Source organism: Strigops habroptila, chromosome 3 (assembly GCF_004027225.2).
Source record: "Strigops habroptila isolate Jane chromosome 3, bStrHab1.2.pri, whole genome shotgun sequence".
Lineage (NCBI taxonomy): Eukaryota > Metazoa > Chordata > Aves > Psittaciformes > Psittacidae > Strigops > Strigops habroptila.
In genome coordinates, this window is record NC_044279.2 from 78,240,529 (window position 1) to 78,265,482 (window position 24,954).

The window sequence follows — 24,954 nt, forward strand, 5'->3', positions numbered from 1 at the left end:
TATTTAAAGTATATTTAAAGTTGATGAGAAAGATCAGTATGAGATTGTTTCTCTCTGATCATGATTTCAAGTCAAGTATGCTGCTTGACCTGCACAAAATAAATGTGCTCCAAGCCTACTTGCATGATGACCTCCAAACATAATTCAACCCTTGGAACTAAAGGAAACAAACTTCCTGTTCCTTACACTTCTTTTTTGAACATACACATATTTAGGTTGCAGGCTTTTTTCTGACACACACGGAATTAATATGCAACCCAGTTACATAAAAAATGGGTTACATTATTTGAAAGGCTTTGGGATCCTTTAAGACAAAAATATTTCTCTAAATCCATGGATATTAATAAAACAATCTCCTGGGGCAGAGTATGGAAGGTATACACTTCCATGTGACAAATGTCACAAATTCATGTGACAAAGGCAGTTGTGATATACATGGACAAATGAAAAAGGTGCAGTTTAAAATTATGATTGATACATATCCTCATGCTTCTATACTGACCTATGATGAACACTAAATGCCGTTAACTTTGAAAGAGCAAAAGCTTTTCCTCTAGGCTGAACTCACAAAGTTCAGGTACCACAGACCTACTCTGATTAGTATTTCTTATGAAATACAGTCAGTAGGCCATTTTTAACATTAAAAGCTTTCACTTTTTTTTCCAGCTTACATAGCTCCTTTTCACTTGAGACCACATATAAAGGTGAATCCTTCAGCATGATAATCCCTACCCTAACTTCCCAACAAGACTGAGCATCCAGCATATGAATAAAATGTACTGAATTAGGAGCTACCACTATCAAACTCCCAGAAATTCTTGCTTTTCCTCTTTCCATGTGTAACTTTGCCTACAAATTACAATATACCACTTCCTAAAGAGAAAGCAGGGAAGCGCCTCCCTGTAAATATAGAACAACTTGTATAGTACCAAGGCTGACTAGTTGGTAAAAGAAGTCTTGCTGGTCCACAGAAAGCTGTGCTCAGGCAGCTCTCGGTGTTTATTTGGTCTGTTGGTGGGTAAAGGTTTTTTTGTTTGCTTGGATTTTTTTGTTTTTGAGGGAGAAGCTGGTTTGAGGTTTTGTTTTAGGATTTTTGTCCTTTTGTGTTGAAACTCCTTTTATAGGTAGTTTAAAAGCTTATGAAAAGTTTTCAGCATGCTTATCATATGGAAGGGAAAGAACCATATGTCATATAGCTTTCGAATGCAAAGTTTTAACATGCTTCACTTGTATGTATTCTTGGATGACCTCACATTATCACTTGACTGTTTTGCCACTATCAGTGATCTCCATAAGTATTTTTAAGCTAAACTGGGATTCCTCATCTTGTCTATTTCAATAAAATCTTCATATGAGATAACATCTCACTCATCAGCATACTTACTATACAAAACTAGATCCTTGAACAGAAGTCAGCTGTATGCCAAGTGTAAAGCTTCATTTGTTCCTTTCATTACTATTTCATAAGCAGCTTATTACAGCCTCATTTTCTACACTGAGTATTCTAAGAAACAATCAGTACAGTTATTTTTACAGCTTGATACAGATATGACTAATTTACAATCAAGGCAATCTCATTGATTAGTATTGATGTATCATAGAATCATAGAATATTTAGGGTTGGAAAGGACCTTAAGATCACCTAGTTCCAACCCCCCTGCCATGGGCAGGGACACCTCATACGAGACCATGTCACCCAAGACTCTGTCCAACCTGGCCTTGAAACTGCCAGGGATGGAGCATTTATCATATATCATTAAGCTTTTACAGTCAAGATTTGATAGGAAAATGTCTTTTGCAGCACGTGTACAGAAGGAAAGAACACCTATATTTGCTTCTCCCACTTCGAAGTGTTTGAAAACTGTCAAATTTGTATTGCACAATGATTACTATTGCTCTCATTTTCCCCCCTTTGTGTGGTTGTTTCCTCTTAAGTCAGTAGGAAGCAAGTGTAAGTTTTCATCAAGAAACTGGTGTATTTTTAACTGCAGCATCACAGAGCATCCCAATTGCGTATGGGAAATAAAGAGCACAAACCTTAGGATTTTGTGAACTCTGGTGTTGAAATTCCAGCTTGTAATCTTAAAGTCTATGTCACCTGCATTATCAGACTGCTTAGAAGTTATATAGGCACAGCTGCTTTCTATATCACTGTCACTTTCTATACCACAGAAAGAGCTTCTCAAGCACTTACCGCCCCTCCTCATACCTCTCTCTCAAATGAAGCATCACGCACTGTGTTACAAACTCTAGTAAATTCAGTCTCCAGCAGACGACAACAGCAAATAGTTCTCCAAAGGAAACACTTTTAGCTCTCAGGCTTGCAAACAAGATTGCAGGTTTTTCAGAAGTTCATTTTCTATCTTCTAAAATATTCCAGTTCCACTGACGAATTTTGAAGTTTTAACCAAAATTAATAGTACGTAGTTCAGTCAAATGTATGGCAATAAGTAAGATCCAAGAAATATTTAATACCAAGATTAACAGATATACAAAGCAGGTATCTTACCTTGCTTGCATCCAGCCTTTAGGCCAAAGTGGCTTCACTTCTGTTTCCATAAAGGTTTTGAGGTAATCTTCAGCAGACTGACTTCTATTTGGCTCTAGCTCATAGCATCCCAGCTTGATCTTGACAAGATTACACAACAGAGACCTGCAGAAAGACATAAAATAAGTAGACTGAAGGAAACAATCCCTTCAAAAGCTCAGCAGAAAAAGGCTGAGAAATGGAAGGACTGATACTATTATACAGCTGCTGTCCATCACCAGCTGTAGGAAGAGCTCAGTTCCAATTGCAATTTTTGGAAGTTTGCTGCTACAACTGGTATGATCTGCCACTACCACTTTTCCTCCATTTCCAGCAGATGATATGGCTCACTTTTTGCCATCCTTACTATAATGTTGTACTTGGTTTTACTTTGTTTTTTGGTGGCTTCCTCATAGCTGAAACATTTCCTCTCATGTTGCTCACAGTGACCTCTATTTCATTTAAGATGGAGAATGTCTAAAAGCAAGTGAAATCCATTTTACACTCAATTATTTCAACAGAAGATTCTTCCTGACAGAGACATTGCCTTTTACTGTCCTTAAAAATAAAAAAAGCGCACATAGTTAAGTAACACTGGCCTTTCAGAGCCTCTTCAATGAAAAACAGATTTAAATATCTCTTGTTAAGTATGGCTCCCTCCAGGTCAGTCTAAGCTATACTAGTTTTATATATTCTGTGAAGCTTGCTTCCCTGTTGCCTTAATATACTAAAGACGACTCACTGCAAGACGTCCATCAGCCCTTTTTAATAATATGTACATTTGTATTAAAATTAGCTTATATCTTGCATGGGAAATGTCTGATTTAGAAGGATTTGCTTGCTTAAAAACCCATCTAGATTATTTAAATAACAGTAGTCTCAGTTTTCAGTAAAAATCTATTCTAGGAAAAAGTGAGAATTCATCATTTCAGATAAGAATCTGTGTTGCTCTTAAGAGATAACTTAGAATTTGTGTTCAGAGGGGATGGCAGGGGTTAAGATTCATGCATTCTCGATGCTGGCTTGCTCAAAGACTGGGAAGCTTGTCAAACCAGCATCACCAATTTTGAAAGTCTACCCTATTGTGGCAGAAATTTTTACTACTCTTTGGTTGACAGTGTTTTGTGACCTATTCCTAGAATGGTGGGAAGGAGGTATAACTCTGCTTACACATGTGTTCTTTGCTTAAGGAAGCTTAAAGTCCTAGGACCAGGAAAATTTTCATGTATTTGGATAATGCAGATAAACAAGCAGTGAAAAAAGGTTTGGATATAGGACAATATTGCCCTTCATGTTAAAGAAAGGTAACATTCTAGCTTGCCTGTTTAGCCCCAACACTTCCTAAAATTTCTCAGAGGTGTATTTCTGAGAAGTACCACATAACAACATCCCCTCAGAGATCCCTTTATGAAGTCAGTGATAATTCTTGGTGGAAAAGGTGGTTTTGTCTCACCTCACTGTGTCATCCCAATGAAACTTCTTTCTGGGCCCCACAACCCGCTTTCCAGGTTTCTCATCATCATCTTCCTCTGATCCATTTTTCTCTCGTTCATCTTCCGCTTGCAACCTACGGATAGAACAATTATTTTCTTTATAGGTATACAACAGAGACAAAATGTTTCCTTGAGTAAGGAGTATGAGTTTAGGCGCTGGGGGGGGCAGGGTGTGTGATAAAAAATAGAAAGACCTGTCTTCAGATTCTCATTACACCCCTCCCGAAAGTTCATCTCCAGACCGCTTCACGGTCCTCAGAGACAAGTGAAAAGGACACACTGTATGGATGCTATCAAGGTTGCTAGCTATAAACTTCATGTAGTGCCTCTACTGAGAAATGGCAGGAAGCTTACCAATTTATTAATGCTTCCCCAAGTCTAAAATTAGTTAACTATGAGTGAAACTATTGCAAAGAACAAGGGCAAAATACATCAAGACCCTGAACACACCATCCTCCTCCATTAATCTGCCATTTTGAGAATCTCCAGCATCCTTCTCAGTTTACAATTTCTTTCTCTTAAGACCTCAGTTAATGGAATTTCTTTCTAGAGCCATGTGTGATAACATCACTTACCCAAAACTAAGTCTTTCATACAGTTCAAAAATTTACAGACACCTGTAAACTGGAGCAGAGTACTTTGCTGAGCTCAGGGAATGAACAATGTGGAGACAGACTTCCAGCTGGACTCTAGAATGGACATGCACAGACTCCAAAAATACCTACTTGGCATTCTTGGCTTGATTGCGGGCCTGGCAGTCCTCTTGATACTTGCATAACTGTTCAGGCATGACATTACTGACAGCCAGTTTCAGCTTTTGCAGTGGTTCTCTCAAGCGGTCATCCTGTAAAAAGAGAAACACCAAATCAGTGCTATTAGATGCAATGTAAAGATTGTTTTGGATAGTTTCACAAAAATTACTTCCCACTCACTCCTAAGGCAATATTCCCAGCACTAACTACTGATGGCAACAGCCATTTCCTACATGGCACTTGAACCCTGTTAGGTGCAACAGCATTATAGAAAGGTATGTACTTGAAATTTTCCATACAATTTTTTTTAAGTCTTGAGATCAGAAACAATGAAAGATAGTCACAAGGAAAATTATCATGAATATCCCAAAACATTATGGCATGATCTCATTCGACAATTATTATAACTAAACTAGGGAAGAAAACCTGAGGGGAAGAGCAAGATGACACTTGCAAATAATATGCAATTAATCCAAGTTTCCCCAAAAATGCTGTGGTATAAACACATCCTAGCTAATGAACAATATGTATGTATTAGATTATCTGAATATTAATTATTGTATGTAATTTATGTACTTCAAAGGTAAAGACTATGTATTTAGAATTATCTCCAAATTAAGAACTTCAACCATTAAAGTAATATAGTATATACTTCCCTACATGTTTTAAATTATCTTCCTACATCTCCTGACTTCACAATCTTAAACATAACTGCTTGCTGAGAAGAACTAGAAAACTATGTGCTATTATGTCTTACTGCTTAAAAATAGCATATGAATCTGTTTGTCTTCATAGCAAGTTTGAGACTGCATTCATGATCCTCAGATCCTCTGCAAGATTTAGTCCTGGATTTCATCTAAAGAATCAGGTCAGGATACTTCAGATCACAGATAACTTTTTTATTCAACAGGAAAACATACTCTAAGAGAAAAGCAACTGCAAATGAAATACAAAGTATTTGTAAGACCTAGCCACAAAGGCTATTTGGCACAAACAGGGCAGGCTGGGTCATCTATTATCCATCTAGCCTTTCTTTTTGCTTGACGCAAAAGTGCGTGTAGTAGTTTTGGGGGGTTTTTTTAGCCTGTCATAACCATGATTATTGTGGTTTTCTAGTTCTGCTACTTTGATATGTACCTTGTACCTAGCTTTCAAGATGAAAGCACTTCATTCTCAAATAAAGGGTCTGAAATACTTAAAATATTTGTACCTAAAGTAGTGACAATAGCAGGTATGCATACACAAAAAAAAAAAAAAACAACCAAATGCCCTTAAGCTCATCTAGCAACTGATACAAAATCTTTTGCTTTACTGGAGACTGCGTGGCTATTGCACTACTCTCCCGTATTCTGTCCTCATCGCCATTACATAACTGATCCATGCTGGAGCTAATCTCCCTGTCGTTACCTGGACATTGAGGTGTAACTTTTTCAGACGCTTTATCAGTGTGTCCTTATTGCATGGCACAAAAGCCTCAAGGTGAGAGTACACTCCATTGCGGACGGCAGGATTTATCTCCTGTAACTGTAGCTCAATACTGACAAACAAACAAGAGACAGTCAATCAGCGAGGCACCCCAAGACAAAAATGACAGCTGAACAAAAACCTAAGGAAGCTTTGTATGCATAATATATTCTAGCTACGCACACGAAAAATATCAGCTTGGAACATTTTCAGATAAACTTTTTTTACAAAAGGAGGAAGTCTTCATCAATGGCAAGAAACCATTCAAACGCATACTTCGCCAGCAATGTTGAACATTATTCAAATTTCATTTACTCCCACCATTGCACATCAATCTTGATACAATTTTGATGACTACAGTCTTCTAGAGATTATTTTTTGTTTCTTAGAATACGAACACAGAACCTTCTATATTAAATACTTAGTTGAAGCATTACAGAGTAAAAAGAGCTGGAATTTTCCTTCATGAAACCTGAAGGTGTTTCAAGTTATGAAAGTGGTGGACAGGAATAAATAATGGCAGTTTTGTTGAATTTTACACATGAAGTCAAGGACAAAGGGCACTACAAAACACTTTACACTGGATAAAGACAGACAGTCATGACAGGAATTGTATTCATATATAAATCTCTTTAGCTAATAACTAGCTTAGACTGATCTACCTTCATTGACTTTTAAGGGCTTTGTTGGAACAACCTCAATAATATTTCCTCTTCTGTACTTTTCCTTTCACCCCCTTTCCAAAAAGGGAAGGTTGTACAGATAAGCACTTACTCCAGCAGAATATTATTCATGTCTTGTGTGAAAAACTTCTTCCTGCCTTCTTCATCAAACATCTTGGCGGCCTGAAAATACAGCAATAAAGAATATCCAAAAGTTCATAGAGCATTTCATCCCAACAACTTTTGTATCTTTACTTTTACAGCTGTATCATATTCTTATTTCCCAGAAAACAGCATTACTTCAAAAAAAGAAATAAAACCAAACTATACTCAGCTGTTTAGAAAAAAGGTGATGATTGTTGTTATTATACTCAAATAAAACCACTCTGCTCTAGGGCAAATAATCATTACATTTAGAATCTGCCTGGATCACTGATGTTAACACGTTCATCTTTTCAATAGCTATGAGGAAAGAAATTGGTAGAGATGTTTTATTACCTCACCACCAGCAACATTCCACTAGCACTGTTTGCTTTAAAAAGAGGACAAGTCAAGCAGGCAACAACATCAACACATTTCTACTCTCAATCTGTGGAGGTTCCTTTCCTACCTCTATTATCTGCCTCACCCAGTTACAACTTCCCAGGCTTCTTAGATACGTCTTAATCCTTCACTGGTGTTTCTACAAATGGATTATGTATGCTAGAGGAATACCTCGTCCCTCTTTTCTGGTGCTGTGCAGCATTCTCACCATCTTTAGAACATATCTCTAATATTTTTGTCTGGTCTTTTCCCGAGTCTGTCTGAGGTAGGAAAAAAATCTCAGTCTTATTCCTATACATACTTCCTTTTACTAGAAGGTTTTACTGATCTCAGAAGGATTCTGCATGGGAATTACTGTATCTTTATTCCTATCACCTAGATTCTTATTTTCACAAACAATAACACCTTATCAGAGAAATCCAATTCCCTGTACCATTCTACAAAAATCAGTAAGGTCTTCTCTCTAGTGCCCATCCACTCTGCAGATTTATAGAAGAGAAAAAAAGCCCTACTTTTACAGGCTTATTGTCATCTTGTATTTTGGCACTGGGACCAGACAGCAAGCTAGGAAAGAATATGCATGCAGAAATATTAGCACATATGGTATCATCATACTGACTGACAAATATTAGAGGCGGCCAACATGCTACAGGGCTGAATATTCAAATAATTAAAAATCTCCAATACTGCCTTTTAAAAAGTTTCAATGACTTGTGAAAAATTAGGTAAAAACTACAAATAAATGCAAGTGTTAGCTTGATAAAATTCCTTTATTACTATGAAATACTTCCTGTTCTTGCTATTTGTAAACTGACCCATTTAAGTTCAGAAGAAAAATATTTACTGGAATTGTGAACTCTACACTGCACAGGGAAACAGGAGTCTGATACTCTATCAGAAAGCATAAGGCAGTCCACTGTCTGAATGCTTTACCACTTCAGTCATGAACACTGATACCAGAGTTTAAGTTCCTGTAAGGACTGTGTTCTGCTCACTACTTTCTACTGTAAATTCAGCTGCTGAAGGGATGGTACTATCCGTTTAAAAATATTGAAGCATTTGTCCTGCTAAAAAAAATTTAGAAAGGTTACAGGTGTTTGCAAGTGATAGGATAGCAGAAAGACAAGTTTGAAAGTCTTAAATCTAATATCTTTAAGCATAATTAATACAAGGATTATTATTATCTTCTGGTTTATATGAAGTGGAAGGAAAGATATGTTTTGACATTTTGGTCCCAGGCAGAAGTAATTTCAACATTATACTATCACACTGGACAGTGTTGCTGGCTGAACTTGCAGATTCAAAAACTGCATCACTATTACTGAACTGTGGTTGGGTTTTGTTTGTTGGTTGGTTTTGGTTTTTTGGTTGTGGGTGGTTTGGTTTTTTTTTTCTGGTTGGGTGTGGTTTTTTTTCTTTTGGTTTGGTTTGGTTTGTTTTTGTTTTTTTGGGGTTTTTTTGTGTGGGGTTTTTTGGGTTTTTTTTTTGTTTTTTCTTCCCCCCACAGATTATCTTGACAGTTACTTTCACAATAGAGAAAAAGCCATTTTATTATTTTCCTGCATGTATACAATATTGTCTTCTGTCATGGTAGTTCAGAATTGCCCTTAGGGAACTAGAACACATTCATCTACAAAAGGAGGTCAGGAAGTTTTTGTTGTATTTAGTCAGTGGCATTTTTTTTCATTGTTATTAATCTAGAAACATCTTATTCCTGGAACATAGGCTTTTTCCTACAGCTCTATAAACTTCTTAGCTTTCTTTGCACTAAAGAACACTAAAGCTGTGAGCATGTGAAGTATTTGACAAGACCCATTTCTTTTTTCCTGCCTTTTAGAAGACGTTCTCCCCCCACTCAGTTGTGTCAGTTGATTTCAATTTGCAGAAGGTGAGGAAGTTGGAATCTTTACATCAAAACAGTCTAGTTTTTCCCCCAAGCATACGGGTAGACTTGTTCTGCCAGCACCAAATTTCCAGAAGACATTATCAAAAGCAGAAGATGGAAGAGTTAGGTTTTTCCAAGATCCACTGAATTAAAGCTTTCTTCCAGCTGTGTGGAGCTTGCTACACCGTGAAACAGCATGAATTTGGGGCAGGCCACTAACACTTCCTGACTTTTGGCCTAATGCAGTTCTTCTGCAGTTTTGCTAAAAGTTTATTATTAATTCATAGCAAAATTAACCTGAATATTCGAGGATAGGCAAAATAATCTCTCTCACTTTAATAAATATTAACCTCTTGGCTGTAGTTAGCTTGGTACATTTAAAAATAACTAAGAACATTATAAGACATTTACATACAGGTGAGAAACATTATGTTTTATCATTACCTGTAGCAAAGCAAGCTCTGCTACTGTTCAAATATTTTTCCAAAATTTTTCCAAAAAGGTAGTAACTTGAGCTGCTTTTGCAAAATTTGCTCTGAGTAAGGAAAAGCTGTACTTTGTTCTGAATAAGGAAAAGCTTTAATATCAGAATCTGGACAATCAAACAACAAATCTCTTCTCAACTTATGATTAAATCCACAACTGAAACAAGGAGCATATCATACCTTAATAGCTCTGATCCCTTTCAATAAGCTATTGAGATATTTATATCTTGTGGATTTAATACTTTTCATTAACATTTTAAACAAGTTTGGACAGCATGCTAACTTTCCAAAAAGAAAATACTCAGTTTTGTGGTTGTTTTGGCATCTGTTCTTGTTGTAGCTGGGTGGTAGGTTTTGGTGGTTTTTTGGTTGTGGTGTGAGGTTTTTTTGCTTGTTTTGTTGTTCTTTTAAACTGGCAGATTAGCAGTTATGTTACAAAGCCAAAAATTCAAGATATTTGTAAGCTGCTGTCATATTTCAGGTTTCTTCCTCCAAAAGAAAACATCCATCCATTTCACCAACTAATAATTCAAGTTAAAGTAACACTGATATTTCCATTATGGAAAAAAACTCACACAAACATTACAAGTTATTATACACAGAAGCTTTAGAAAACCTTGTCTCTTCTATGAAATAAGCACTGCTTTAACAACTGACCTGCATCTTCTCTGTGTCTGTTTCATCTGAGTATAAATACAGATGGACATTAAGATCAATTCCAGATTTTTCAGCCAGCAATTCAAGGATGACAACTTGGGCCCTAATTATTCTTGCCTGTTCTCTCAGATTCTTGAATGTAATCCCTTACCAGTGAATTCATACTTACTGTTCGAAGGTCTCCAATGCGCTTTTCAAGTAGCACAGGCAGACCTTCTGGGAGGGCAGGCACCTGCTTGGGTGTCATGACCTGAGAGGTGTAGGTTGCCTGAGTGACATTTCCATTTTCTCCTGACAGCTCAGATACTGGGCTGCCATCAGAAGTGCCATCAAGCAACTTGTCAAAGTCAATGTCTCCCAACATCTCCAGGGCACTTTCAGCTTCTTGCATGAGCTCACGTTCATTTGTGCTACCAAAAATGGAGAGGACAGGATCATTGATCCTAAGATTCAAGTCAGAAATATCATTTCCTGCACTGAGAGAGGAGGAAGGAATTTTACTAGGGGTGGAGGTTGCAACAGTCACTGGCGGTTTTGGACTAGATTCCTTCTTCCTCATGGCTTCCTTCTCCTTTTGAAATTTACGGATCATGGCAGCCAGAGAGAGAGAGTCTTTATACAGTTTCTTTTTCTTCTTTTCAGACTTGTGTGAATTTAAGGCCATTACTCTGCAGACGAAAGAAATCTTTCATTAGAATACATGTGACTTTTGAGGCTTTAGTAACTTTTACAAAAATCTGAGTTTAGTACAATACAAAAATGATTGGGGTAAAGAAGCAAGTGCTTTGTGCTTCAATCTTCAGACTGTTCTATCAACTACCATAAAACATTGCTGGTCATGTGATTTCATACTCTCCAGCTGATTTGTTTTGTTAGGTTATGTACACATTGAGGCAAAGGTTATTTACTTTTGACTTCTCAATTTAATTATGGAGAAGTTGGCACAGTTAAACTCATGGCTGATCTATGCTATCAAAATACTTAAACTTGACTCTCAAGGCTTGTGAATGGTGACAGGGTGCTTTAAGACTAGGCACACCATGTACATTAAAAAAAATTTCTCATTGCTAAGAATTTTGACATGCAGGCTCAACATCTATATGCTACTTAAACTGAGCATTTTTTGCCAATTCATCACCTTGATGAAAAAAACCTATCAATAAATTTACAATACCAACTTGAATATTCATAATAAAACGACTTTCACTCAGCAAGTTTTCGAAAAGCCAATTAAAACCACACCACCTTAATCTTTCCATGCTGGCCTCAGAGCTCAGGAAAGCACATAAAGTTGCTGAGAAATATGTAGAATAATTAAGCTATGTTTGTAGTTTTCCAGATTAGAAACCAAGGGATATGGAGGAAATTATTTATCATTAGAAGATGTACTTCTTAGTGCTGTATAAGACTTTGGGTAGAACGGTGATGGATAATGCTATTCACAAACTTAAAACCTCTTTTCTGTAATGCTTTTTCCCCTTGTTTTGTTATTGGTTGTTCAACATTTAGGGGGCAAAAAAAATTAGCCTGTAGGAATTATTTATGGAAAAACCCCTCACAAATTCCAAACCCAAAACCTCCTAGCTATTAATTATACTTTAAGAAAATATTCTAAACAGCTGTCATAGTCTCGCTATGGCACACAATCTTAAAACCAAACCTCACATACAATTCAAGGGTTATCTAAAGAAAGAAACCTACCCCAACTGCTTAGGAGGTTTCATTTTCCGAGGCTTCTTCTCCTTTTCTGTCCCTTCATCTTTCCGCTTGCGCTTCTTCATTCCACGATCTTCACTTTCTTTTAACTTTGCTATCTAGAAATGAGATCAAATAAAGGACAATGATTCTTCCACCCTAAAGGACTTTTACAGCGAGAAACATTTAGTTTTCCTTACACTTTCCAATTCAGAGCCAGGAAAAATACCTCAATGTGTGTAAAAGCAAACAGTACCACTGGATTCCTAGCAGCAGTGCAGTTGCTGACAAGTCTCAACCATTACTGATTTTTAAACAGTTAATGAATTCAGAAAGTTTTCAACAAGAAAAATACTGAACGGCACACGCAGACTGATGCCCATAAGTAATTGCCAAATAGCCTTGGAAGACTGAATCCCCCCACCTTCTGCTACCACAGTTGCATTGCTGAGTATGAAGTTACACAGTATGGAACATCTTTTTGGCCAATTCAGATCAGCTGTCTCCCCTCCCAAGTTCTTGCTGATCCCCAGCTTTCCTGCTGGTGCAGATTGGGAAAAAGCAAGCCTTCACATTGTGCAAACATTATATGGCAATAGACAAAACTCTAGTGTCTGGTGTGTTATCAATGCCATTTTAGCCATAAATCCAAATCATAGCACCGTAAGGGCTGCTATGAAAAAAGAGTTAACTCTGTCCCAATCAGATCCAATACAAGAACCTTAAGATTATGTTAAACTTAAAAGAATTATAGAGCAGGAAAGGACATCAGAAAGCAGGAAGCTCTTGGAATGGCATGGAACTTGTGAATGTCCTATACAAACAGTTATGTTCACATCGATCATAATTTTGTCAATGTACACAGAGCACCACACTGTTTGGGAAAGACTGTATATACTTTTTAATATAGCTATTCTTATTGCTGAGTTTATTTTAACAGATGTTTTAAGTGTTATTTTGTGCATTAGGAACAATTTCAAATCATGCAATAGTTGTGCGAAATCATAAAAGCAGTATTGGAAAATTTCTCATCGCATAATAAAATCCCAATAAAATTACAGAATCATCTGTCACTTCAAGATAGAGGGACACTTCTTAGTTTGCCTAATTGTTAGTCTTACAAGACTGGACAGCCTGTGGACATCCTGAGTTATTTCCTGAAAGCTAGTACCTGAGCCACAAACCAGAAAATGCAATAAAACAGTGCTGTGCATCATCTTGGTTTCAACCTCTTCATCTGAGCCATTCTAAGCATATAAAATATTTCTCAGTGTCCACCTAGCATAAGCTGTGTACAAAAAGCGTAGTAAGATCACTCACTTTAGGTGGCCTATGCTTTTTGTCTTCTGCAAAGTCTTCATCCTCTGAGTCAGATGCCTGGCGGAACTGCAATGTACCAGTGTTGATATAAAACCCTCCATATTTGGTTGTGAGGGATGCAGGAACTAATTCATCATACTGGGCAGGAGAAAAGATGAGCTTATCAGCATTTCTTAATAAAATAAATACATAGTTCATTTACCAGTCCCTATACATAAAAAATTCTATACAAGTACACATCACAGCTTGTTGGAATAGAAACAGGACAGTAATATTATTGAAAGGTTACTGGCCACAGCACAGAATGTTGATATCACAGAATAACTTTTCTACTTTCAAACAGTGGAAAAAGACAGGATTACGGCATTAAAAGTACTGCTTTCTGAAGGAAATTAGGATGGGCACAGAGGCCTTTCCCCCCAAAAAAAAAACCCCACACACAAACTTTTAACCTTCCTTTCCCCAATATTCTGTCTCTGAGGGCATGTTACATTATGTTAAATGTTAAATCTCAAGATACATAAATCATGTGAACAAAGATACACCACCTGCCTACAAGCAGGTTCACTTGATTGTTCACTGGTTGTTTTTGTCCAGAAAATAAGCAGGCACATAGTGAATTATTTGTTTTCATCTAGGACAGACAGCCTTACAGGCATACCAGCAACATCACTGGCTGAAACAAATTTTGTAATAACAAACAAACAAAAAACCACTCCACAACTCTGCCTGTATTGATTTTAAATTTGAAGTTTAATACTTCTACTGAATGCCTTTCAATTTTATGAGACAATGTGTGGTTCAAATTACTTTGTTAGCCATACACTTCTATCACAGACCCTTTAAGTTATCTGTGATAGCTACAGTTATTTCCAGAACCTAATTCTTCCATGTTTTGAGAAAAGATGACAGTCTGAACAATCACTATACTGCACTGGAAGAAGCCTAATCTGTATCAGAATTTTACAGAATTGAATGTTATATCCAGGAATAGGACTGAAGACCGTAGAGATGTTTCTGTAAATTAAGCATAAGAACTTGTCAGAGTATATGCTGTTTCATTAAGACTGCCACGGTTTTCATTAATACCAGTCTCTGCAGTGAACTTAACACATTCAGACATTTCAACACATGCTACATTTAGTACCAACTCTAACCACACTGCTCTGCTCAAAATCCTACTTCTCTTACAAAAGTACCCTGAAATTTTCTTTTACTAAAAATGCTATCCCAGCCATAATAAATTTCGGTACAGTATCTGTTAGCTTATTTCCAATTTTATGTGCCTCTTAGACAAACACCACATTGCCAGAACTTGTTTCATTGAAAGTCAGATAGACTCTCACTCTTTTTAGAGAGTTTTAAAACCTCAAGAAGTTTCAAACTCTTATACACACTTTATTTTGAAAAGTACTTAGTATTTATGAAGGAATTTCCCACTTAGAAGTACAAAGCTGTATCTCAAAAATATTGAAATCCCAAGACACAAGAAAAGTGGTCAATACTGAAGTACAGGGTAGGACATGAATTTTATTATTTCATGACCAGCAGCCTCCTCAGAATGACATTCTCCCCCGGGTGTTACCAGGAAACTCTAGGAAATATCTTGTTAACAGCAAATTCTTAGAAAGGCTGGGAGGATGAACAGATTCATTCCAGCTCTATGCATAAGTAGCAAAACAAGTCATGGAAGTGTTTGCAAGAGAACTGAGGAAGGGTTGCCTTGACAATGCCATTATCACTGCGCAGAAAGACAATGCTGTCCTGAACAACTCCAAACTACCACTTCTAGTTTTCAAATTCAGAAAATTTTAGGATGGTGCATGTCAGCAACAAATACAATTCTGGAAGCTACAGTCTGCCTGAAAGCATAAAAACAAAATGCCTGAGATATACACCTGCCAACAAAGATAAGGAGGGAGCATTTCCAGAACATAGAAAGTGCTACAAAAGTACCAGAAATACACCTCAGTGTCTAACAGACTAAGAATCAACCTCTGCGCATCTGAAAGGGTAGTATTTTGACACACTTCAGAGGTGTGCACTCTGGCAAAGGAAAAAGACGATTTTGAGTTATACCTGCAAGCAATAAATGTTTGGTAGCTCAGCCAAATGATTAAGAATTAAGTAAGATACTTGAGAAGGAAACAATGTGTTTGTTATTTTGAAGCCTGCATTAACAGGCTTTCCACTGCATGTCTTAAGACAGAAATCAACAGGCTGAATAAATTAGTAGGCCGTTTTAACTGCCACAACATTAACTGAAGACTTGAGATCACCTACACGAAGGGATCGCACACAGTGCAAAGTGGAGTGTCAGCTACCAACTTATTTCATTTCCCCCTCCATACCATGAAGACAAAATTGTTTAAGAACCAAGAAGTCTGGGCTACCAGAAGCATTAAGACAGGAAGAAACACTAACCAGAAGAGGAAAACACAGAATGTATACTTTGACAAGAAAGCTGGTGAAAGAGCCTGAACTGGAGACCCATGTGGATTTAATCTGAATAAGTAGTCAGAAATTTCAATGAGTCACCACCTTTTATCTTCCTGAAATGGAAGGCTTAACAAGCAGTACAGAAAGGCAGAAAGGGAAAGAAAAAGTGGTGACAAGACCTATGAAATACCCTAAGATCATATGAAAGACTAGCGCAAGAAAGCAAGAGAATCTATTAATTGGACAAAATGAAAGCAAAGTGGGCTTGTCATTCATCTTAATAGACCAGGACGATCATGCAAAGTAGGAGGTGCAAAGTAAACTTGAATGGAGGCTGGGGAAGAATTTCAGAAAAATCTGATGTTTTTCCACAGCTCTTAGAACCAGCTTTATTATGCACAAGGAAGATAAAAGGAAAAGAAAATAAATTACTATCCACAGTGCTTAATAGACAGAGCAGGCATTTCATTTTTGAGCCGACAGGGTGTGAACTGCATTGGTGAAGTGGGGGCAGAACAGGATCAAAACAGAAGAATACAGTAATTGCCAAGTTTGAAGGAGAAAGCACACAGTTAAAGCTGGGACCATTAACATAAGAAGCGAAGAACAAGTAAAGGGAAACACAGTAAAGACTCAGCTGCAGAGCAGTAAGGAAGCCCTGGAAAACACACAAGAAAAAGTAAGGATTAAAGACATTCCACAACTGAGGAAGCCATGAATCACAGCAGATTAACAGAATGATCAACATGCTATGTGGCACAAATTCATAAGAACAAGGCAACCAGAAAGGCAGAATTCGTTCAATATACAGATGAACAAACTATCTATCCCATAACAAGCAGGCAAACAAGGTCAGCAACATATGGACGTGTAACGTAAGGTTTCAACAGCTTCTGCTAATGACTATGAATTCAGTCAGGCTTTCAAAGAGCCCTTTGAAATTCAGTTCTCCTAACCCTTGAGTTTACTTTTCCCTACCAAAATTGTTTTTTCCTCAGCCTACTGAACAAGGTACAACCTACAACTAAATGTTTAATTTTAAGTTGAAAACTTAGCTAAAATTGGGGCCTGAAGACCATGACTTACATAGTACCCTCTCCTTTGAGGTAAACTTACTCTCTTCTAGCACCTCAATTGAACACAGAATTTGAATATAATTGTACAAGATAATGGCAACAGCTACATTAAACTTAATTTTAAAGTTTCTTCAGGACTCTCAGTTAAAGGGAACATGGCTCTTGCAACTTCTAAATCTTCTGATTAATTGGTTTCAAGACTTTTGCTTTGCACTAGCTTTTCTGCATATGAAATCACAGAACTGATCCTATTAAAGAAAATGGGTAAAAGCCCTTTACAGTGGTCTGCTCTTCCTTATACATTCCAAGATTGAGAATATTCTCAGACCTCCAAATACACAGGACTTTATATATGATAGACTCCTGAGAACAGAGATTTGTCCAACAAAGGATTATGGAATCATTCTGCAGAAAACAAAATAAGACTGATGTATTGTCTGATCATCTAAAAGCAGATCAGCATATAAGTTATTTTCAACTACTGTACTTGAGCTACATTGCTATTCTTCTAGTGCCATTAGTCTAATTAAATGTTTAGGTGTGAAAGAAATCAAGTTGGGTTTTGGGGTTTTCTTAGTGGTGGTTTGTTGGGGTCTTTTTGTTTGTTTGTTTGTTTTTTTAATATGTTAACCAGCTTCAACTTCATAATACCAAGAACAGTGAAAGTTTATGGATTGTATCAATTTAGTTCTGAAATCCAAACCCACAGTACATCGCAGCATCATATTAATACTGTCTACTCTTGTGTTCAGAAATTTTGACCATGATCTTCAGGTATTTTGACTGTGAGCCTGTTCAGCTCCCTTCCAGGCAACAACCTACACTATAAAAATACATGTGAAAAGGCTTTTTAACACTTCTGTATTAAATTCTGGAAGTGAGATCTAGAAATGAGATTTGCTGCAAACACGTCCCAGTGTTTTTGAAGACATGTACCCTGTGCCTTATTTGTTGTGAAACTGGTATTATTCAGATAAAAGATAAGCAGAGATCACTTTTGTTCCTTGTTCAGTTTATTTCTGAGATGACTCTAACCAGCTGGGGGGGCCTGTTTATTTTTCATCATTAGCCTACTAAATAAAGTCAAGCTACTGAAATTATTTTGAATATGACTGCTTCAGTCAAATGGACTTAATAACCATACACTGTGTTCACTACACACTTCAAGTTACTTCAAACATACATAGTTGATGGATCTCTATGCTTCCTAAAGACACAAATAACCGAAATGCAGTCTTTGGCTTTGCTGTCCTTTAAGGAGAGGTGTTCAAATAAACAGAACTATCTTTCTGAAAAATAGCATAATTGAATATACAATGAAATCCTGAACAAAGCTAAGGGGGAACAATACATTGCTTTTCTAATCCAAGATGACATTAAAAAAACAAGCAGAAAGAGCTTTCCCATGGGTAAGGAAGGTTCCTCTTCCAAAATGCAGAGCCAAGTTGTTTTGTGGTGTGTTGGTTTTTTAAGCCTGGGGCAGAGGACAGATAGCAAGGCACAACAGAATGAAGTATAACAGACTATCAAATAAAGATATACTATCTGGCTCAGGATAATCTAGACTAGGATAGGATAGTCTCCTAGGAGAATCCTACTTTAATAGTCAGGATATTGCAATCCATCAGCCTACAAGAGCACTTTGAGAGAAGAACCAGTACATATATATTGTCCTGTTTTGTTCTCACCATGACTACCATCTTTTATACCCTTCCACCAGTCACAGAGTCAGGCAATTAGCTTAAGCAATCTTCATTGCAACAGGATGACACTCTTACTGCCTTAAAAATGTTTTAGTCCAGGATATAACATGTATGACCACTCATATGACCACCTTTATCTTTTCAACTCAATTCGTTCAAACATTAAGATCTGATCTACTGTAAATACAGTTCAGGGGTTTTACGACAAATAAATATGCCATGTATTACTTAACCTCTCCAGGTTTCCTGTTACAGTACTACTAGAAGATTCTGTAGAAAAGAAGAAAGTTACGCTTTCCTTTTCCATTCATTTAACATGAGCAGACTTAGCATATATGACACTTAGGACAAATGCTCTTATCAAAGATCTCTTATTTTGGCTGTTATAACCCCCGTTTGTATTATATTAATAATCATAGTGTTTTCAAAAAAATACACAAACAAGTTCCTTGTGCTGCTTAAATAAATTCATCTAGTTATGAAGAATAGTTGATCCTAGGCCATGATCTCCCCATCTACTAGCTCAGATGACTCTGAAAAGTGATTTAGTGCTCTTCAAAATTTAAATTCAGCAAAAAGCTAGAAGTTGCTACACCCATTATCATTACTATTTCTTAATTATTTCTTACTCCTACATTCTTGATGTACACAAATTTAAACAATGGTACTATAAAAGTCAGATGTAAGCCTCAGGTTTTTTCAAGTTCCTATGCAGAAGCTGAGTTTTCAGTTTCCTAGTTGTCTCACTGATGTTATTAAATACATGAGCAGTCCTAAACTACCTGGTTGTGACCTAGACCAGAAGATGGGATTAAAAAAAAAAAACAAAAAAAAAGAAATTATTTATTCCTTCCTAAAAAAAGATATATTTTGCAGAAGGAGCAAGAGAACATTACTGTTGCTTTAACAAACACCAGACTTGTTCTGCAAATTCAACTACCTTTGTCCTTCTAACCATAATGGCTCTTGATTAGGGGACTGCTGGGTATATAGTTTAAACATATTGTTCTACTTAATGCAGAACAGATATCTGTTTGATTTGTTTGGTACTCCATTTCACACCTTTATTTATCTTGGGGTGAGGAGGGATAAAAAGCAAAGAAATAATCTCCTAATTGAAATTTGCCCCTATATTCACACAAACACATATCACATGTCACGTGCTAGCTGGCAGATCTACCCTGAAGACACCTGGGAAGCATGCAAGACTTCTTTTGTTAAAGGTGACATGGTGCATTCAGCTAAGTGAGCACTATTCTCCAACCACAGAATTTCCAAGACTGGGCAAAGTGACAATGAACAAGACAGACCACTAATATAAACAGAGAAATCCAGAGCCAACAAAACAGCTAATAAGCTGAACCTCAAAAAAGCTTTAATGCACTCCCATGTATTCAGAATGGATTAACTTTTGCAATAGAGGTCTATAATGTGAGCTCTTTCCATATGAAAAATGCAGCAATGTTAAATTTCTCTCTCAAACATGGAAGTATGTTTAATGGATCCTATGTAGCATTTTTCTGCATATGCCTCTAACATTGGTGGGTTTTTTCATTTTGTTTAAGAAACATTTAATCTTTCTTAAGCAACAACATTGCTCTCCATAGCTGTGCATAAACCAAGCTTCTTTTAAGCTGAAGTACCTATTTTGGAGAAAATTTCCATGTATGAGAAATGATTGGTAGGCTAGTTTTCTCTACCCAGCATCACAGGATTCTTACACCAGTGTTTAGAAGGCTGCTGTGAAACCATGAATATAGCACACTGGGTTAAATATTATTATATAGCCCTGAGCATTCAAAGTACCAAAGTGCATGCTTCCCATTGCTCCTGCGGTTCATGTATTGCTTCAGTTCCTGACAGCGTGGCTACCTGGTACTGCTGCTTCAAAAGACAGCTTTCACTGGTTACAGATTTCTAGGTAGATGCTTCTTCCTCTGCATGGGGAGGAAGCGGAGCTATAGCATGCATGGGTGAAGGCACTAGCTGGTCTTTGTTTTGGATGTGCAAGTCTTACTACCTCTGAGTGAGAGAAAACTGCATACTTTTTCACCTTTTTTTTTTTTTTCTAATTACTTCAGATCCTTGTTCTGTATTACGTAGCAGAAAGCTCAGAGAGCACTGTATTCCCCTGGAATCTCTACCTATATGAACCTTACATTGTCCGGAAGGTATTCAGCTAAGCAAATATTCTGAGGTCATCGCAAGACCAAGAAGTCCAGCCAAACCAGGCTAATATGCATACATATGCATATGTGTGCATGCAGGAAGAATAAAGGGGAAGCAGAAATCTACAGGAATATCATTCCACAACGAACACAGTTCCTGGCAGTTTACACTATAGTAAAACCTATTTTCAACATCAAAGCAGTGGAAAGACTGAGGAGGGACAGCTTTATTTGCCAGTTATGAACATTCTGTGTATTAACAGAGGTCCTTTAAGATAAGCAAAGATTAGGACTTGCCGTCAGACTAACTGCTGCATGTTAGCAACAACAGTAAGATGGTCCTGATTCACATTTTTTTTCAAATGGAAGAGTTCACAATCCACTGGCTACAGTCAAAACACTCAACCCAAAAATATCCACTGATATAGACTGAAGCATGGATTTCCCACTTGCCTGCAACTGCAATCAGAAAGGAAAAGCCACTTCTTCCAAAAAGGACGAGCTAAAAATTTTCCAAGGAGGAGTGCAAGGTAAAAAACCTGAGCAGCATATATATCAGATGCATCCAAAGCAAACAGCAACATGTAACTATGCACTTACTCCTGTAAGAGGAGACACATCTGAAGGAAGATGGAAGGTAGAAACTGACTGAGTCACTTAGGGTAATACATACCCAAACCCCTTTCATTTAGCTGGCAATATGTCCGTGTCCACTGAATTGCTGTTCAGGAGCCCTTACATTTCTGTGTTCAGTAGCCACCAGGACATTGAGGGTCTTAATGCAGCCACGCTGCTAATGTCCTTAGTGCACTGTAGCAAAGTACTGATTCTTTGCAAAGTAAACAATGAAAGCAAGTCTTTAAGACTCTTGTGCATAGTTTGCATTTACACAGAAGGCAATGTAAACAATGGCAACCTAGCCTACTAAGCACCCCAAAATTTACCCTCCTTCACCAGCGCAGGTATCAGTGACCTTTGAGGAGCCTGACAGGAAAAGTCTCCTCGCTTCGGAAAATCTTCCTTTTGTCAGCACTTTCCAAAAACCTTATTCCAGACAGGCATGTCCTGCACCTGTCTGCACTCCAGCCCCATTAAAATCTATTACCTGAGGATCAAGCTGTTAGCAAATTCTCTGCACTTGACCCTGATCCCTGCCCTCAGGAAAACAAGCAGAACAATTGCCTTCCTGGATCCTTGGAGGACTCAAATGCTGATACATATGCTATTTGTTATATATGCATCCATGATATGTGTACAAAATAGCTTAATTAGAAATTCATCCAAAGCAAGCAGAATTTCTTAACTCAAATACAATGCCTGCTCAAAACATGCTTAGAATTTTATTGGTTTGATTTCTTGAGTAATACTTGCTGGCATTACTTCAAAATCTGGTTCTAAAAGGAAACTATCTCTAAAGCTATGGAATATATCTGTTTCAGTGCCAAAGAGCTCAGTATTTCTTTCACACTTGTGACAAGAAAAAGGTCTAAAATTCTAAAGAAGCTTTCAATTATTTTTTCTGGGATACAGAGGGAGACAACAGGACGCCAATCCTGGAGCAATTCAAGAGGCACTCATACTCATTTTTCAAGTGTTTGTGTCCAGGATATTATAGCTTTTTATGTGTAAGAAATTGTATCTTCCAAAAGGAAGCAAGTCCAGGCTGGGCCTGGCTCTGACATTTCTCAGGGTACACTGTGATTTAATAGCTGGCCACACAGAAGATGAGCAAGCCAGACACGTAGATCTTTCTGAACACTTCATATTTGCATCTGAGATGGAATGAGAGGTTTTGTTGAACTTAACTCCTACATTACAGGATCCTGTAATGTAATGGTGCTCTGCACCAGCAACTTAAACTGCAGCTGGCACACAGTGCATTTTCTTTTTTTTTTCTTTTCTATATAGAATTGGGGATGAAAGCAAAACAGAGATGGCCTCTCTCTAGTCTGTATTTGTAATGCAGACACAAGGCATAATGATTTGTTCAGGAGAGCAATCTCTAGAGAATACACCATTCTCCCCAGTCGCTTCCACATCTACCACATGATGCAACCATCTGGTCCCCTAACAACTGCCTTTTGTATGTTCCTGCAAGGAGTCTGGCAAAAGATATCAGAAGTAAATGCTCCTGCAAATCTAATGGATCTGCTGCTGGTAATGGCAGCAGCACTGGAAGGAGGCACAACATGAGAAGCACTAATACACTAGCGAGTGCTCGACCCTGCTAGACACACATACTTCTTTGACAGAGACCTGTACTATTGAGTACTGAAAGTTATCCAAATCACATATCAGATCTGTGATAGGTCACAGTAAATCCAGAAAAAACAAGATAGAACTTGGGTCCTGTATGATAAAATTTCAAACCCGAGGATGGTTAACTTAAGAACAGTGAGACACCCAGTAAGCCTATAGGCTCAAGTTGTTTCTCAGCAGGAGTGAAGAACATTCATTCATATTGAGCTGAAGATCAGAATCTGACCTTTGGAAAGGACATACCAAGGCTTATGCCCCAATACTGTTCCAGCAGCACAACAGTAGTTGAGGGATAACAATAGGACAGTTTTAATATTCGCAAGTTCAACTAAAATTTTAATGTAGACAAAGGACAAATTAATACAAGCTACAATAAGCATCTACAGCAAACTCACTTTTCATGAAACTTGTTCACATGCCTTCAAGACCTACTTCAAAAACTAACACAGAGATAAGCTCAGCCTGCTATCCACTGTTCTAACTTCTTTTGCTAAGAAGTTATGAGTTCTGCAGCACACGTTCTGTGCACTTTACACAGTTCTTAAAAGCAATATTCATTGCTACATCTATATGCTAGATACCTCCCAGCTCAGTGTAAACAGAAGCTCTTTAAAGTTTTATGATCTCCTAAATCTACTACCACATTCAAATGGAGGCTCAACACAATGGATGCTAAGCAATGCACTTCACTTCTGTGGTTTTCTTCCTATTTTCTCACAACTCCTTTTCATCATCTTTCCATTCCCATTCATTCTTTCAGCCCCCTCCTCTTCAGAGCAGCAGATCACTGCTGTTTTGTCCAGTGTAACTCATATCTGCAAGCAGTGGAGGAAACTGAAGGCTGGGTAAAGTGTCAGATGCTTTTTCCTAGGGGTTTTTGTTCATTTTTACTTGACTAAGCAGTATACCCTCTTCCTGGTATCTAATAAAGGAGAATTATAGGAGGTCTCCAAGATTTTATATCATCCATTCTCTCTTCCAAGCCTCTTCCTCATTTTCACAATTTCATATACTACCCCAACATATCCTCAAATGCCCTCTTCTAAACCTCCTGATATCCCTGATACTGCCTGAACCTAATATCTTTTTCTTTTACCTCAAGATGTACTTTCATTTCTGAAAAATACCCCAACATATCCTCAAATGCCCTCTTCTAAACCTCCTGATATCCCTGATACTGCCTGAACCTAATATCTTTTTCTTTTACCTCAAGATGTACTTTCATTTCTGAAAAATACTCAGACAAAATAAGCTGTAATATTGTGCTGTTTAAGCAAGCTGGTTTATCTCAAATTTTTCAGATACTCAGTGAATGTTCGGAATAACCATCCTGTTCTTCCTGGGTTTTAAGAGCAGAATACCTTCCTGATCTAATGCAGGAAACCTAACACCAGTAATCTACTAATAATCCAGATAGCTGGTACAAGAAACTATACAGAGCCAGTGTAATTTCAGACCAGGGTACATGAAGGGCACAAATAAAAATAATTTAATTTCTAAAGCTGGAAAATCATGCAACATAGCGATAGCTTTCTTTATTCTTGCAGTGCATAATGATATTTGAATGAGACTACAATCATTCGTTGGACTCCCAAATAGTGTGCCTTTTGGATCTACCAGTTATGCACAGGCACAAATTTTCCCATGCTTTTCTTTATTAATAAAAATAAAGCATTGTCTTGTTTCTTCTTGCTGCTTTGATGAGGCTTACTTACCGCTTCAGAATTATCAATGAAGGGGTCTGTTTCATCATAACCGTAACCTATATCAATTAGATCCTGCAGGCGATCCTTCCGATGTTTGTGGGGCTTTCCACCCTGAAAGCA

General features: G+C 37.5%; 1 protein-coding gene across 2 annotated transcripts in view; it reads right to left on the reverse strand.

The window, feature by feature from the left end:
• Window positions 1-24,954, reverse strand: part of UBN2 (ubinuclein 2) — a 54,948-nt gene that overhangs the window by 19,044 nt on the left and 10,950 nt on the right. For both annotated transcript variants that reach the window (XM_030479493.1, XM_030479491.1), the window contains exons 3-11: window positions 24,844-24,945; window positions 13,484-13,621; window positions 12,170-12,282; window positions 10,638-11,136; window positions 7,011-7,081; window positions 6,180-6,309; window positions 4,746-4,864; window positions 3,981-4,094; window positions 2,510-2,653 (exon numbers count right to left, since the gene is read on the reverse strand). In XM_030479493.1, coding sequence (XP_030335353.1) covers window positions 2,510-2,653; window positions 3,981-4,094; window positions 4,746-4,864; window positions 6,180-6,309; window positions 7,011-7,081; window positions 10,638-11,136; window positions 12,170-12,282; window positions 13,484-13,621; window positions 24,844-24,945 — 1,430 coding nt within the window. The remainder of the gene's footprint in view (window positions 1-2,509; window positions 2,654-3,980; window positions 4,095-4,745; window positions 4,865-6,179; window positions 6,310-7,010; window positions 7,082-10,637; window positions 11,137-12,169; window positions 12,283-13,483; window positions 13,622-24,843; window positions 24,946-24,954) is intronic.